The sequence below is a fragment of the Hydra viridissima genome, unplaced genomic scaffold (assembly GCF_058129835.1).
Source record: "Hydra viridissima isolate aposymbiotic clone 2 unplaced genomic scaffold, HvirCarnegie_v1 scaffold_8, whole genome shotgun sequence".
NCBI classification, from domain to species: Eukaryota; Metazoa; Cnidaria; class Hydrozoa; order Anthoathecata; family Hydridae; genus Hydra; species Hydra viridissima.
In genome coordinates this window covers 8487572-8504093 of record NW_028324307.1, presented here as the reverse complement: position 1 = coordinate 8504093, position 16522 = coordinate 8487572, and the positions used below count along the sequence as shown (strand labels likewise).

Here is a 16522-nt window from a genome sequence, read left to right as displayed (position 1 = left end):
AAAATTTAAAAAGATTCAAAATGCATATTTACAAACAATACTCGGCGCTACTGCAGTTTCTCCCCCCCCCCCCCCCCCTTTTTTTTTTTTTTTTTGTTTTTTTATGATTATGATAGAGAATTTTATGCTGATTCAGAAAAATATAAAAACATAGACCTGAAAATCAACGGAAAGTGCTCTAATTCGAAGTCAAAGTTGTAAAAAATCCCACTAAAAACCCTAATATTCGCCATTTTTTTTCAAAACGCTTTTATTTTTAACGAAAACTAATTACCGTTACATTGCGCAATAAACAGACCTGGTTTCCATCAGCCTTTGCATTACTGTTAGAGTATTATAACGAATTTGTTATAACGAAATGAAATTAATGGAAGATTTCAGATAAAGGTTGAACGTAGAATTTGAGAATGCAGACAAACTGAGGAATAATTATTATTGTATCGTACACTGGTTTTTTTATTAAAAAAAAAATGGTTTAATGGTTACTATTTCTAAATTTTACATGTGATAAAACAACAATGAAATAAGTTTCAAAAGTTCTTCTTTTAGGAAAAAAAAACTGTTGATTTCTTTTTTAAAATTTATTACAAAAGTACATTACTTGCAATATAGTTTATTCTCTATCAAAAAACGGCTATTTTCATTGCCACAAAAACTTGCGCAAGATAAACATACTTTAACAACTTTTTTAATGTAAAAACCATGCTATTTATGTATTGCTTTTGTCAGCAAAAAGATCATTAAGTTATTATTTTCAAAATGGCGAATATTAGGGTTTTTAGTGGGATTTTTTACAACTTTGACTTCGAATTAAAGCACTTTCCGTTGATTTTCAGGCCTATGTTTTTATATTTTTCTGAATCAGCATAAAATTCTCTATCATAATCAATCATAAAAAAAAAAAAGGGGGGGGGGGGAGAAACTGCAGTAGCGCCCAATACTCTTTTCCTTCTTTTTTTTTTTTTTTTCATTGGACCTGTAATCCTCATAACAAAATTTAACCGTTACATACAATAACATGTGACATGCCATGTCAGTGTTGGCACAAAATTTTAATTTATTTTTTTTTAATTTTCTAAAAAAGAACAAAAATAGTTAATAGCATTACAGAAATTTCAATGTAGTAATAACTATTTTATGGAAATAGCATTAGTATAACTTTAAATAACATCCATACCCCTATTTTCCTTCTAAAAAATAAGATAATAAAAACAAAACTGCAAAAAGAAAAACTAAAACAGACAAAATATAAACGATTTAAAAAATTAAAACCCTTTCTACTTTAAATCCTTTCTACTTTATCTAATAAAAATTTAAATCCTTTCTACTTTAACTAATTAAAATTTAAATCCTTTCTACTTTACCTAATAAAAATGTATATAAAACTATTTTATATACTTACTTCAATTATAAGATGATCTCAGCAATGATTATTTATCTTAATATGATTCTTTATGTAATATATCTAAACTAATAATTAAATTCCAAATCTAAAGTAATAATTTAATTCCAAAAGGAAAAAAGTTTCAATTCGCTTAAGAGATCTTTCTGCAATGGCCGCGTGCATTTAGAGAATGCGCTTTTTCAAAGCCTAGTAACTAATGACGAAACGACGTTAAACGTTAAACATTTCTGTACTATTTATATTAAGATTGTTTAAAACTTAATATAACTTTTGAGATGGAGTAAGAAAATATGTATACATATTTTCTACAAGAAAATAGTAAGTAAATTTATATTCTGCCCGCTATTTTACATGTTTACATTAATCTTTGGTAATTTAAAGACCGGAATTCTTGTTAAATAGTTTTATGGCATTGTGAAATAGGGGTGGTTCATATCACAGTAATGTTTAAATTTTGAGCTTAGAAAATAAGCTATATTATTTTCTAAGCTTAGAAAATAATATAGCTTATTTTCTAAGCTATATTATAAAACTTTTAAAGTTAAACCTCTAAAGAGGTTTAACTTTAAAAGTCTAACTAGTCGTATGTCAATTTGTGTGTTCTTCACACTCATATTAACAAAAACTTTCATATAAAATGGAAAAAACAGATCTTAAACTTGAAATAACTAAATTTTTTCGACCTTTAATATGTTTGCAGACATATGACTGGTTAGAAATTAAACATATAACTTAAAACTTGTTTGAAAAAGTTGTTTTCTCAATTTAATATTTTATCTTCATTTAGAGCAGCACCATATTATACCAAAATATGGTTCATCAACTATAAAGCAAAATTTTGTCTATCTTAATCTAAACTTGAGTAATTAAAAAAAAAATTTAACTCTGTTTGATTTTAGACAAACTAAAGCGTTAGGAGAAAAAAAAAATTAAAAAAAAAATTATTTGGGCTAAAAAAATACAGTGAAACATAACCTTTTTGTAAAAACGCAAAATTCGTGTATTTTCCAGAACATGCATTAACGGCGTTGAGCATGTAGCTTTCTCGCAGCGAACACAACGTTTCAGTTCTACATTTTCTCTTATACTAAAAAACTCTCCTCTACATAAGTTTTGCATACAATTTTTATTTACTAAAATATCTAAATTACTGACATAAAAAAAATCACTCAAAGAATTTTTGTAAAGTTTGTAAAAACAATGTCAGTATAAGCAAAGTTGTTCTGTTAAATCGCTTTTTCCGAGTTTTAAAATTCCAGAAAATTGAAGCCGATTTCGGGCTAGCCCTAATTTTGCCCTAACCCACTCCTTATTAGGATCTCACTTAAACACACTCTAATTTTTAAAAATCATTAAAAGTATACTAATTTCAATCTGAAAAGAAATGTAAGCTACTATTTTGAAGTTTTAATAAAAAAAATTGTTTGAGAAAATTCGCCCTTAAAGTACCCTGAACAACTAAGAGACCCTTAAGGGGCCCCTAAGTCATTTTTAGGCGGGTTCTAGACTAAATTAAAAAAAGAATCTTGAAAGGTAAGAATATTGTCATTTCTTACCTTCAAAATTGGTTAAATTTGATTATTTTTACAAAACTTTTACTTTTTTTTATGCATTTTTGACTTTTGTTGATCAACAAAGTTTTCAGATGACGTCCTATTTGATAGGCTTGGAAGGATCAATGATATATATTAACTAAATATCTAACTCGTGCTTCCGCAGTGAAGCAAATTTTTTGCCAGCCAGGTTTGTTTTGCCAGACTGGAATGATGCAATTAGAAATCAAAGCATGGACGTATAAAGCTTGGTTTCAAATAGCTGTAGAAATATCGTTCAACAATCGTGCAACATTCATTTGATTTGTTGTGCGGTAAATTGTTGTGCAATGCAATGTTTCCATTGATTTGAATTAGCGCAAAGATCTTTCAAAAAAACAGTGTAAACAAACAAAAAATGGTCTTCATAAAAAAAATCTCTTTCTAAATTATCGACTTTTTGTTATACTTTTAATTTTAAGACGCTGAAAAAGCGTAAAAAATAGAAAGCATATGTTTTGGGTCACAGAACTATTTAAAAAACGCGTTAAGCAAGGTGCGTTTAGTCCTTTAGTGCAAGAAATGATGCTATTTGATAGAGAACTTTTATATCGTTACTTAAGAATGTCTCCTAACAGACTTGAACGGCTTTTGTCATTAAATCGGATCTTCAAACCTGTTGGGCTTATGGAAGGGATAATGATGCTGCTATTTTAAAGGCAAGCACATTTGGTAGAGCATTTAACATGGGAAATTTTCATTTAGCAGAAATGTCTGAAATCGATCCTAAAGTTCCACCATTCTTTGTTGTAGATGATATATTTACACTTAAACCATGGTTAATAAAACCATACCCAGGTAAAAACCTTACCGTTCAGCAAAGAGTTTTTAGTTATTGCCTACCAAGAGCACGGAGAAGAATTGAAAATAGCTTTGGAACTTTAGCTGCTAGATGGAGAATTTACAAATCTCCAAATAAAGCAAAACCATTGAAAGTGGAAAATATAATAAAGGCTACTGTCTGTCTTCGCAACTATTTGTATTTAATAAATGGATGCACATTATATCTCTACTGGTTTTGTTGATAGTGAAAGTAATTCAGCAATTGTTATTCAAGGAGATCGGAAAAAAGAATTACAAGATCAAGTATGTTTGCTTAATTCCTCAAAATCAAAAAGTATTAAATCATTTTTTGATGCAATTGCAATAAGAAATACTTCTAAAGATTATTTTAATTCATGTGAAGGAAGCCTTTCGTGGCAATTGGACTATGTTCAACCATGTGGCCACAATCATTTTAATAACTAGATTATATGTAATATACTTTAATAAACTTTCTTTTGAATGACAATATGATTTAAAAAAATAATACTTTTTTACTTTTTTAAATTTTAGATATTCCTCAATAGTTAAAAGTTAATAAAAGATGTATATTATACCTCAATGGTTTTATTTAAAGTGTGTAGTTTTTCACATCAATTGGTTAAACAAAATAGTAAGCTAGCTTTAATGTGAATAAATAATGTAATATTTACATTATTTATTCACATTAAAAGGTTAAACAGAGAGGCTAGATTGTTTCACCTTTATCTGGAAACTCTAATTTGAGAAGAAGTGCTTTGTATTTGAGCTTTAGCCAAAGCTTTGGAATAACTGTTTAATTGCTTTAGCTGTGGAATTAATGATTTCATAAATAAATAATCTTTATCCTGCTATTCTTCAGTCGGATTTTCAATATTGGAGTTAATCTTTTCTAATGTTTTCACTAAAGTTTTGTCAAGTAAATCATCAGAATCTAATTTTTTTCTTTTTCTTTTAGTTTTGTTATTAGTATGAATTGTCGATTCACTTGACTCTACTTGCACACAAGAATTTATATAATCGTTTTTTTCAGTCACATCTTCAGATAAATGATTATCTAGCTCCTTGTTCAATGGATGATGAATATTTTCAACTTGCTCACAAACCACCTCAACGTTTTCCTCCAAATTCGTTGTTTCTAATCTGGAATCAGAGAGGTTGAACAAATATTCGATGTTGTTTCACGATGTTCTATAAAAGTATTTAGCCAATCGAGCTGAAGAAACTAAGGTGGAACTTCCAGAACCTGATAGGATATTTCACTTTGATTTCAGCCACCTTCATAACTATTTCGAATGCTTTTATACTTTTCTTCCACTTGATTAGCTGATAAGTTTGACAGGCGACCAATTTCTTCCCATGCATTTTTCTTTTTCTATTTGTCTTTAAATACCTTATCAAACTTATTATACAAAACCGAAAATTTTTGAACTTCGTTCATAAAATCTGCCATAGAGATTTTTTCTAACACACAAGATGGAGCCGTCGCCATGCTTTGTAAAAAATGGCGATATTTTGTAAACTTGATTGTTGTACAACAGTTGTGTGGTTTCCAATAAAAAAATAAGCTGCACGTTTTGCACAAAAAACAAAATACTGTTGCAGAAATAGATCTTTTTAAAAACTCACAACCGTAGTTGTACAACATAAAATTTGTCGTACAACCGACGTTAAGTTATGCAACTTGCACTAGAAAATGTTTCCATTATAAAACAAAGTTGTTGTGCAACTGTTGTACGATATTCCTACAACTATTGAAAACCAAGCTTAAGAGATGGACGTGCATCTCTTTGTTTTACATCAAAGCGGCCGCAGAAATAGGCGAGCCATGCGAGTTTCTGACAAACTCTAAATTTTCACCCGTCAACAAAAAAATCTATTAAAATGGCAGACCACAGTTTTAAAACAGAAACTCTAATCGCGTGTTTTTAGTTTAAACTTTTATGGCATTTGTTTTATAAGACTGTTCAGGATAAAGTAACTACATCACACGTTGACAAATTACTAAACAAATTACACCAAGGCAAAGGAAATTAGTTGTCGGCACGAACAGATTTTCATCATTTTTTCAAGATGAACATTGGTAAATTTGGGAACATTTTTTGTGTAAAAAAGGTCTGCCAATAATAATATAGACCTGTAAGGATAATTTTAAAATGACTAAAAAAAGTATAGCGAAATATAGAAAAAAGCTGAAATAAAATTTTTTGTCAAGATTCACCAGTCTTAATTTTGTGTATTTTTTTAGTATTTTTTCCAATATGTCGCCGTTTTTTGCCTTGACTACTCTATAAGCTCCATAATATATATTCCAGTATGCATTCTTTTTAGTTGATGTAATTTCTAAAAGGCTTTTTTACAATTCATTTGATAAAACCAAACCTTTTAAAAAGTTATTCAAATTTATAATTATCTTGCAAACGGCAACCAGATATTTCATGTTTTCGTTTTTCATATTTCATATATTATTTCATTTGTCATAAAAAACACATAATAACCCATTTGTTTTTGTGAAATAAAATTTAGTGTACTTATAGCTGGTAATGGTCTGCGTCTCGGAATCGCTTTCTCGAAATGAACCGGAACAAGCGTAACGAGACGAGAAATAACCCAGAAAAAATTGACGAATAAACTGTCCCGGAATAGAGTTATAAACCGGGACAATAAATTTTCTTTCGGATCATCTTTCTATCCCGGATATCATTGTCTTGTCTCGTCTCGAATAAAAAAAATAACGAGACGCAGATGCTTAATAGCTGGTAATCATATTATGTTAACATTAAATACTTAGTTAGTCTTGACGGTTTGCCATAAATTGGTTTTGGTAAAATTCTTTAAAACAGTGACATTATTTTTTTCTTTATTGTATTTACATTCATTTTATGCATATTTATCTCTAAAATAGAAAATTCTATAATATTAATAAACTACAGCAATATAACAGATTGAGTAGTTCCCTGGACATGAAACCATTGTGCTCTAGGTAGCTACAAAACTTTGAATATAGAAATATTTAATAAACAATACATTTATCACCTAGACTTATTTCAGAAAACTATGCAAAAACACATCTTTATTACCTGAACTTGTTTCAGAAATCTATGCAAAAATACATCTTTATCACCTGGTTAAAGCACAAACTGACAACTAACTTTAAAAAAGTTTAGGAAGCAATTAAAAAAACTTATCCTATTCAAAAACCATATATATACTAGCAATAAGCAACCCGTAATACGGGTTATGGTCGGTCTGTTAATTTATAGTGGCTGTTTTCCACAATTTAAAGTTGCGAAACCTTAACTAATAACCTTTTAGAAAAAACCCTTCAAATTAAAAAAATTGAACCACTTGTAAAATTAAAATAAAAAGTATGCGGAGGTAAAATAATTTACCAAGTATTTGAAATTGAGTAATTTACAACTGACATAGATCATATCAGTGTAAGGCAGAACCATTTTTCTCGATACTAAGTTCAACACAATGTTTTTAGTTACTAACACAAAATAATAACACTTTATCATGCTTTAAATTGACGAAAAAGTAAGGCTATATTCTTGTTATATTTTTTATAACATGAACTTTAATTAATAGGATTAATATTAAGCGAACGTAAATTATACATGATTTATTAATTTTTTGGTATCCCTTTGATACATTTTTCTTTAAAACAGGAAATTTTCTTTAAAACGTTAAATGCACACAACCAAATTAATTTATTAAAAATAACTGACCATTACTATATATGGCACTAATCTGACCATTTTTATATATATGTCCTCTGTTTCAATAGCTTTTAGTAAACGGTAATTTACTACCATTTACTAAAAATTCCTTTTGTTACTCGAAATTTAATTTTCTTAAATATTTTGACACTAATAAAGGACCTCCCTTCCCCGTTTTTGCCTTAATGGTGGTCAGGAGAATAGTTATTTTTATTAAGAGTAGTCAAGTTTTTGATGAAGACCTTTTACCAGAATAATGAAATGTAAAACAATGATTTACGTGTATAAGAATTTTTTCTTTTTAATATTTATAAGAATTTAATATATATAAAAATTTTTTCTTTCCTCAAAAGTGTTGCAAATGCAAACTAAGCTAATTAATTAGTTAAAAATCTTATCAAATTTAAATAACTCGATATTTGAAAAATGCGCTAAACTACAATATTAACCACCCATTTAAAAAGATTCCCTAAATTACATACAGCAAATTATTAGGCTTAAAATAGAGAAAACTTTAAAAAAATTGAACTAATTGCATACATTTATATCATTTTAACTGACCAGAATTTACAATAAAAGGTAATCAGGTTTCTTTTTATAAATCGTATAAAAGCGTCAATCGTAAATCCTAAAGAAAAAAAAAAATGGAATTATGATACTATAATTACAAAAACCACAAAAAAAAAAAAAATAAATAAAACACCACAAAAAAAACTGAAAATCGATTTACCTATTTATAGTAACCCATTTTGACATGGCAGTTAATATAAACATGCAGTTTTAGCATAATGTTGTCTTGGCTTTCAGTAAATAAATAAAAGCAGTAAGTACCAATAATGAAACAGCCTATTATTCATTTTTTACAATAGTCACCAACATGAAGGTGTCTATTGTTAAAAATGAATACCAACATAAAACATCACAACAATAACACAAAACAATAGCATATTTACATCCTTGATCCTAAAATCCAGTGAAGATAACAAACCAAATTAAAATATGAAAGGCAAAATTAGAAAACTAATTTAAAGTTAACTAAGTCTATCTTTTTACTAAACATATAAATACATAAAAGTATATTTGTTTTTATGTTCAATATTAGTTATTCAATCACTTCAAATTTAGGACATGAAAACACCCTAGATTTAAAGATCAAGGTTGCATACTCTCATACACATTACGCTAAACATTAACAGACATTATTATTTTTTTTTTTGAGAATAATTAAAAAAGGCTAGACAACACAACCTAGCTCCAAAGCAGTAACTCCGCCTGGCACTAAATGCTGCCAAGTCACAACTCTGCTATAAGTAAATTGCTTGGCTGGCAAGGTTATCAATCTTGCTCAACATAATGCCAAATCACACCACTTTGAAAACATGGAAACAACATAATTTAAACATATATACAACTATAAACAAATATGGTTTTATATAACACATTTTATTAATAATCTTTTCAAATTGATGAAGAGTAGCTTGTTCAGCTATTAGAAGTGGGACTGAGTGGTGAATGAAATCTTCCATCATAAAAAATTTGTATGTATTCCAGAGATGTAAAGGATTGTCAGGTTCACAAAAGGTCAAAATAATTGAAAACAAACACATGCTTCACAAAACGTTTCAAGGACAATACCATTTACAGTATGCACATCCTCCCAAGATGTTGCTCCTTTTGCTTGCAAAAATAACAGTCTAATAAAAAAAAAAATCCTCCAGTTGGATTAACTTTATATCACCTTATTACCATCAAGTTTTTTACTTGTTGGATTAACTTATTATCACCTTATTACCATCCCTTTATCTAACCTTCCATTTACAATGTTTATCATCAAATACAAAGTGATAAGGAATGTCTACATAAGAATAGCAATGTGCTCTTTCATTTTCAGTATTTAACTTAAACTATGCCGTTAGGTGCTTATCACGTTGAGCTGCACGATCTAAAGCCATTTGTTCTGCTCCTTCTCTAAAATAAAATATTTGATTTTCAGGTAGATGTTTACCATGTCACAGCACTTTAAAAACACGGAAAGAACATAATATAAACACATGTACAAACTATAAGCACAATAAATGTGTTTAAATATGTATATAAGGTTAAATATATACTAAAATAAATAAATACCTTATATAAATATTTAAACCCCTTTTTTAAACAATTATGTAACACATATTAACACATACACAAACAGTAAAAAAACACTTTACATTATTATAAAAACACATTGATAAAACAACTATAAAGCACTTATTACCACCAGGCCTTCCCAGGAGAGGCGTGCGGTCGCATGCCTTGAGTGAACACGGATATTTTTTTTTTGTCAATAATGAAACTATTCCACAACCTTAAAGTAATAAAAATGAGTCTAGCTATGTTGTAATTGATCTTGGTATTATTGTAAGGGTCTGCGTCTCGGAATGGTTTTCTCGAAATGAACCGGGAAAAGCGTAACGAGACGAGAATATTACCGGAAAAAATAGCGAGACAAAGGAAACGATTATCCCGGAATAAAGTTATATATCGGGACAAAATTTTTTCTCGGAATTTAAAAACTGTGTCCCGGATAATTAAAAAACTTTACGAGACAGATCAATTATATAAACTAGATATCTAACTCGCGCTTTCGCAGTGAAGAAAATTTTTTGCCAACCAAGTTGGTTTAGCCAGCCAGAAATGACGCACAGTGACTCAAAACAACAACAAAAATGGCACTAAACCCCTCACAATTTTTTGGTAAATATAGTGCCCTTTTTTAAAATAATATTAAATTAGAATGATCATTTATTTAAAAAGTGAAAACAGTTTTTTCATAAAACTTATATTTTACATTTTATGGTTAGAAGTTAAAAATTTTAATATTATTTTCAAAGAAATCTAAAAAATGAGAGATTTTTATTTAGTAAAAATGGAGAACTTTTAATCTAAATTAAAGTCTATATTTACTTTGAAGATAATCTTTTAACTTTATATATTTTTTGAAGAAATACAAATGTCAATTTTTAACAGTGCTTTATTATATCAAAATAAATGAAAATGGCGGATAACAAGGTTTTTATGAACTCAATGACATTTGTATTTCTTGAATTTGAGTTTTTTACTTGTATAACTTGTTTCAACATATCAAATATTGTTTCAAGTAACATATTTTTGTCATCATATGCTACTTAGAAATTTGTTAAAATGTTTTTATTTGAATAATGATTTACTATTCAAGAAGTGCTAGATATTTGAAATAGCATTACTTCACAACTTCAATATTTCTTGTAATAAGTAACATTATTTACTTAAACATTATAGGGAACTGTAATGTGATAATTGTCAAAGCAATAAAAATATAAAATGTTAAACAGTGTAAAGTGAAAATTATGTAAAGTACTCAAAAATGTTTCTGATAAATATTAATGGTTTTAAAAACAACAACAACAAAAAGATTAGATCTTATCCCGAATATACTTGAATTAGGAGTGGATAAATTACGATTTTGGAAGGATTTACTTAACAAAATCAAATAAAACTGAAGAAATTAGTAAAGAGAACATAAATTAATGCTACTTTAGATAGATCTATTTCAAAAATGAGGAAAAAAACTAAAACAATATGGTAGAAATTATGATTCTTTTATAGAAAAAGAATACCAATGGCTTCAAGAAAATCTTATGACCAATAAAAGTAGCCATTTTGGTTCTGGAAAACCCCATAAACAATGGGTGGTCCTTGGAGAGCAAAGGAAAAGAGAAAAAATAAAAGAACTAGGTATTGAACATCATGCTCTATTGTTAGTCTCTGCAAGAATTACACTTTTTAAAAAAAGTCAAATGTTTTATGGATCAAAAAACTTAAAGACACTTTGGATAATCTTTCCCTTAAATATGAGTGTAAAACAAACTCTTGCATTAGAAGTGAATACTGACCTCAACGGTAAACAATATCAGAAACTCAGCTCTTGGACACATATTTATCCCCTTCTTCCAATATATTTTAGTGGAAATACTATTCCAAAAATATTTTTTTCCCCCTGATTTCAGTTGCTACCATTAATTTTTATAAAGCTGAGTTTATATAGATGGTATAACAATATCAATAATAGCATCTGAAATAGATAATAGTAATTGCGCCAGAAATTCATTATTTCAATTTTTCACATTAAGGATTAACTAGTATGTCTAATTATGTCTCGGTATGTCCCGTTAAAAAGATGTAAATTCCGGGAAATTGTAAAGCTCCTATTTTGTCCGGGACATCTCGCCTCGTCTCGGTATCGTCCCGGATTTCGAGTGAAAATTGAAAATTGTCTCGATATTTATCGCTAATCGGGACAAAGCTTTTAGGATCGTCTCGTCTCGATTAAAAAAAATAACGAGACGCAGACCCTTACATTATTGTACCATGGCCTACTTTATACACGGCCGGATATGTTGCATAAATAGGCCGAAAATTAGAAGGCCAGTTTTTCATGGTTCTTTTTGGCAAGAACGTCGTGTTGATCAAGTTTCCAAATTAGTTGTGAGAAATATGGTAAATAAATGCGCTGTGGTTAATTGTCGAACTGGCTATAAATTTAAAAAAAGTGAACCTAGTTCTCTTTATCCAAGTAAAACTGTTTTTAGTTTTCCCAAAGATACTAATTTAGAAGAAAAATGGATTAAATTTGTAAACAGAAAAGATTGGAAACCAAGCAAACATTCAGTTATTTGCATGGATCATTTTGAAGAAAAATATTTAAAATATGGAAAACGAGTTACTTTAAAACACGAGTTAAAACCTGTTCCATCTATTTATTCTGAAGAAACTTGTATTCCATCTTCTGTAATGCCTAAAGTTTCTAACTTTCGTAAACCACCAACTAAACGAGATTCTACTATCCCAGATGAAATTCATTCATTTCAAGAAATGGATAAAATAAAAAACATTGATATGCTTCATGAATCTAACTCTCCAAATGGATTTAGTTTTCAAAGATATGAAAGTTTTGTTTTATATTATCGTTTGTTTTTTGTAGACTCCACTCCTTTTATTGAATCAATAAGTGTTGATAACAATTTGCATGTAAAACTGCATTATAAAAGTTGTCCACTTCCACTTCCTCATTGGTTTAGAACTATCAACAATTGTAAACTCACAAGTTTATCTATTTTAGACAATTTGGTGTCTTATATGCTCAACCTTGTTAAAGGAAATTCCTATTATTTAGTTAATGAACTTTCAAAACTAACCTTTTTTAAATCTAAAGGTCGACCTCCATATTCTTCAAAAGTGTTACGTTTTGCACTAATGCAAAGATATTCATCATCTCAGGCTTATTCGCATCTTCTGGAACAACTTCCTTTACCGTCAAAGTCACTATTAAAGAAGTTAGTATCAGGTGGAATTGATTCAATAAAATCATTAAAGTTATTGTTAAATGAGGACAAAATAAGCAATGATTGTGTTATTCTTTTTGATGAAATGTATCTGCAGCAATCTTGTGAATACCACAGTGGTAGATTAACTGGACAAGATAAAGAGTCGAACGACTCTATTTATGCAACATATCCGGCCGTGTATAAAGTAGGCCATGATTGTACAAATTCTTACTAAGTTGTAGACGATAGTTCGTCTGACTTTTTTTTCCCGTGAACTTTGGGAAGTCAGACGAGAAAACTTTGGTTATTTAAAAAAATGAATAATGGCGAAATATAATTTCGTTTTGCAGGTTTAAGGACGGGGGTAGTATGCCATTGCCGAGAGCTTTTAAAGCTTCTTTTTCGTAATCCTTTAAAAATTTAATAAAAAATAAATCGCAAACTTTTTTAAAAGCATACTTTAAATTATCTTTTTCTTTTGTTATACTGCTTCTAAATAGCACTGATAATTTAATTAACTAAATTTTGGCGTAACCCATGATTAACCCCCCGAAACTTTACGATATTTCATTAAGATCAAAGAAAAGCCGCAGGAACATACAATACTGCTCAAAAATTTAGCACACATTAGATTTAAGTTGCGTTTTTTTCTTTAAAAATGAAATAAAAGTAAAAAATAAGAAATTCAAGGTTTTTTAAAAAACAAAAAATATTTATTTGACTTTTTTAATTACATTAAGAGAAAAAAAAACTAAAAAAAACAAATGTCTAACACTAAATATCTTTAATCAAAGTTAACATATAAAAAAAAGTTAAAAAAAGCCGCTCATAAGTTTAGCACACCTGGATTTAAGTTTGCTTTAATAGCAAGATCAATAAGGGATATGTCCACCTTTGTTCTTTATGCATAGTTCACATCTTCTTTTAATTGAATCAAAAAGTTTTCGGCAATAATCAGTTGATAAGCTGTCGAACGACTCTTTCAAACTTTCCCTAAGATGTTCAGCTGATGTTACGGGAGCTTTAGTGAGTTTGCGGTCCAGTACAGTCCATACATTTTCGATTGGATTAAGGTCAGGTGATCTAGCTGGCCACTGAAGTACCTTAATGCTGTTTTCTTGAAACCAAATAGTCACCGTTTTTGCCTTGTGACAAGGAGCGTTATCTTGTTGAAATTGCCACTCTGACTCATTGCTAAAAAAGATGTCTCTAGTCGGGGTTAAATGATTTTCAAGCGTTTCGATATATTTATGTTGATCCATACGACCATTGTATAAGTAGCAGAGACCTGGGCCGTCATTAGTGATGCAACCCCATATGCCTACCGAACCTCCACCACCTTGTAGTCGCGGCACAATGAAGCGACTACGAAACATCTCAATATAGTGTCTTCAGATAATCACTCTGTTCTTTCGGTTAATAACTGTAAAGTTGGATTCGTCACTGAATATTATTCTTCTTAGTTCATAATTAGTCATTTTCAAAATAGCTCTACAAAATTTGATACGTTTTAACCGATCAATTGGTTTAAGCAGTGGTTTTTTAGCAGCAACGTAGCAACAAAGTTTTCGATCAATCAAACTTCTATTTACAGTTTGTCTTGAGATATGATTTTTTAGAGCCAAGTTCACTTCTTGTGCAATCTCTTTGGCTGAGTATTTAGGGTTTTTTCTTGCAATTCTATAGATACTGTTATCATCGGTGATGCTTGTGATTCTTGGTCGTCCAGATCGGTTTTTGTCTGCAGTAGTACCAGTTTTTTCAAATTTCTGAATTGTTCTGAGTACACATGAACGAGATACAGACTTAAGAGTTCGAGCAATTTCAGAGCTGTTGAAACCACCAAGGTGTAGTCCTACAATACGCTGTTTTATTTCAGAGCTAATTGATTTTTTTCCCATCTTATTGGTCACATTATGGACAAAATTTAAGCGAAAAATACCAAGTTTATTTCAAATGAGGTAATACATACTATTTATATCTTTGAAACTTTTGTTCAGTTTTGTTTATGTAAAAATGGATAGTTAAATTTACTTTTTAATAAAGTTTTGACGTCAAAAAGTAAAGAGCGGCAGTTAAAAGACAATAGAAGTGCAAGTGTGCTAAACTTATGAGCAGCTTTTTTACACCGCTTTAATTATCGGTTTCTGTTTAAGTTAAAAATAGATGGTAAAATTAACGTAATTTTTTTTCAATTTTTTTTTCTATATAAGGTATGTTTTAATTAACTGTAAATAAAAAAAATTGAAAAGGCATAAGAAGTTTACCGCCTAAAAGTTCAATTAAAAGAAGAAAAATGAAACTTAAATCTTATGTGTGCTAAATTTTTGAGCAGTTCCGGTAGATGAAAAATTGCATTAGCGCAAAAACCAAAGTTTTCTCGTCTGACTTCCCAAAGTTCACGGGAAAAAAAAAGTCAGACGAATTATCGTCTAACCAAGTTGGAACATGCCCTGACTGTGAGAGCAAGGCTATCAACATGAATATAGATCATAAAAATAAAAAAGACTTAAGTTCTTTGTTGCTATTGAGTTGCGCTGAGTGTTTATGGAAATTGAAGTTCTATACCGTTAAAAAAGTTTCAAGTAAAACTTCTGAAAAATCTTTTGATATAAATTTACTTTCAGTAATTGCAGTAAAAGTGTGAAATTGGAAAAGGACATAGTGCATTAGAAAAACTATGTGGTTTTTTAAACTTACCACCTCCACTTCAAAAAGCCACATCTAATGACTTTCAAAATAAAATATGGCTGTAATATAAATATATTGCAACACACTCAATGATCAATGCAGCTCTTGAGTTTACAGTAAGAGATAATACTGGAATTTCAGATATTACTGTTTCTTGTGATGGTGCATGGCAGGAACAAGGATATAACTCTTTAAATGGTATAGTGACTATTATTGCAGTTGATACAGAAAAATACCTTGACTATTGTGTTCACACAAAAATATGTAAAGTTTGTGGACTCTGGGAGGATAAGTTTAACTCTGATGAGTATGTAGAATTTATGTAAAAATACAAAAATGACTGTCACCTTAATCATATTGGATCTGCTGGATCTGTGGGAGCAGCAGGATTTGTCGTGTGTTTTAATGCTTCTGTTTTAGAAAGGAAACCAAGATATAAATTATTTTGGAGGCAGTGACTCTAAAGCATTTGTAGACATTCAAAAACAGAATCCTTATGATAGGAAAGAATTAACCAAACTTGAATGTGTAGGTCATATTCAAAAAAGAGTTGGAGCAAGGCTAAGAAAGTAAAAGCAACTAATAACAGCTTATTAAGTGATGGTAAAAGATTAGGGGGTGTTGGTTGTCTTATAGACAAAAAAATTAACAAGTTACAAAATTATTTTGGAATTGTGATTTGTCAATGCTATGGGAAGTCTGTTTATGAGCTAAAAAAGGTTATTAGAGCTGTATAATTTCATTGTTCTGAGGCATCATCTTCTGATGTAAGACATGCAATGTGTCCTTGAACTATTAATACTTGGTGCAAATGCCAAGCAGACAAAGTTCAAAAACAAATGTTTATAAACAAAAACTAGGACTGCCTACTGCTATTAGGGACATAATTAAACTAATATTTATTGATTTATCAGATGAAAACATGTTAGAAAGGTGCCTTCATGGAAAAACTCCCACAACCCTAAA

At 29.5% G+C, this 16522-nt stretch overlaps 2 protein-coding genes, 1 long non-coding RNA gene and 2 pseudogenes across 3 annotated transcripts; 3 read left to right on the top strand and 2 right to left on the bottom strand.

Moving 5' to 3' along the window:
• The first annotated feature begins 3617 nt into the window (after nt 1-3617).
• Nucleotides 3618-4245, top strand: LOC149884889 (uncharacterized; annotated as a pseudogene).
• A 3798-nt stretch (nt 4246-8043) lies between these two features.
• On the bottom strand, nt 8044-9957 carry LOC149884888 (uncharacterized). Its single transcript, XR_016454909.1, has 3 exons — nt 9778-9957; nt 8251-9488; nt 8044-8148 (listed from the first exon to the last, which is right to left on the bottom strand). It is a non-coding gene; the product is annotated as an uncharacterized LOC149884888 (long non-coding RNA).
• Nucleotides 9958-10122: 165 nt separating this feature from the next.
• LOC145182128 (uncharacterized) lies at nt 10123-13100 on the top strand. The gene is made up of 2 exons (XM_090094579.1): nt 10123-10256; nt 11148-13100. The coding sequence occupies exon 2, from the start codon at nt 11910-11912 to the stop codon at nt 13098-13100; it is 1191 nt and encodes a 396-aa protein (XP_089950705.1). The 5' UTR covers nt 10123-10256; nt 11148-11909.
• A 1156-nt stretch (nt 13101-14256) lies between these two features.
• Nucleotides 14257-14766, bottom strand: LOC149884887 (uncharacterized). The gene has a single exon (XM_090094578.1). It carries the CDS (start codon nt 14764-14766, stop codon nt 14257-14259), a length of 510 nt encoding a protein of 169 aa, XP_089950704.1.
• Nucleotides 14767-15209: 443 nt separating this feature from the next.
• On the top strand, nt 15210-16509 carry LOC149884886 (uncharacterized; annotated as a pseudogene).
• Nucleotides 16510-16522: the final 13 nt, after the last annotated feature.

Coding starts and splice junctions, on each gene's coding strand:
- LOC145182128 (XM_090094579.1), top strand. CDS start 11,910: ATGGCCTACTTTATACACGGCCGGATATGTTGCATAAATAGGCCGAAA.
- LOC149884887 (XM_090094578.1), bottom strand. CDS start 14,766: ATGGGAAAAAAATCAATTAGCTCTGAAATAAAACAGCGTATTGTAGGA.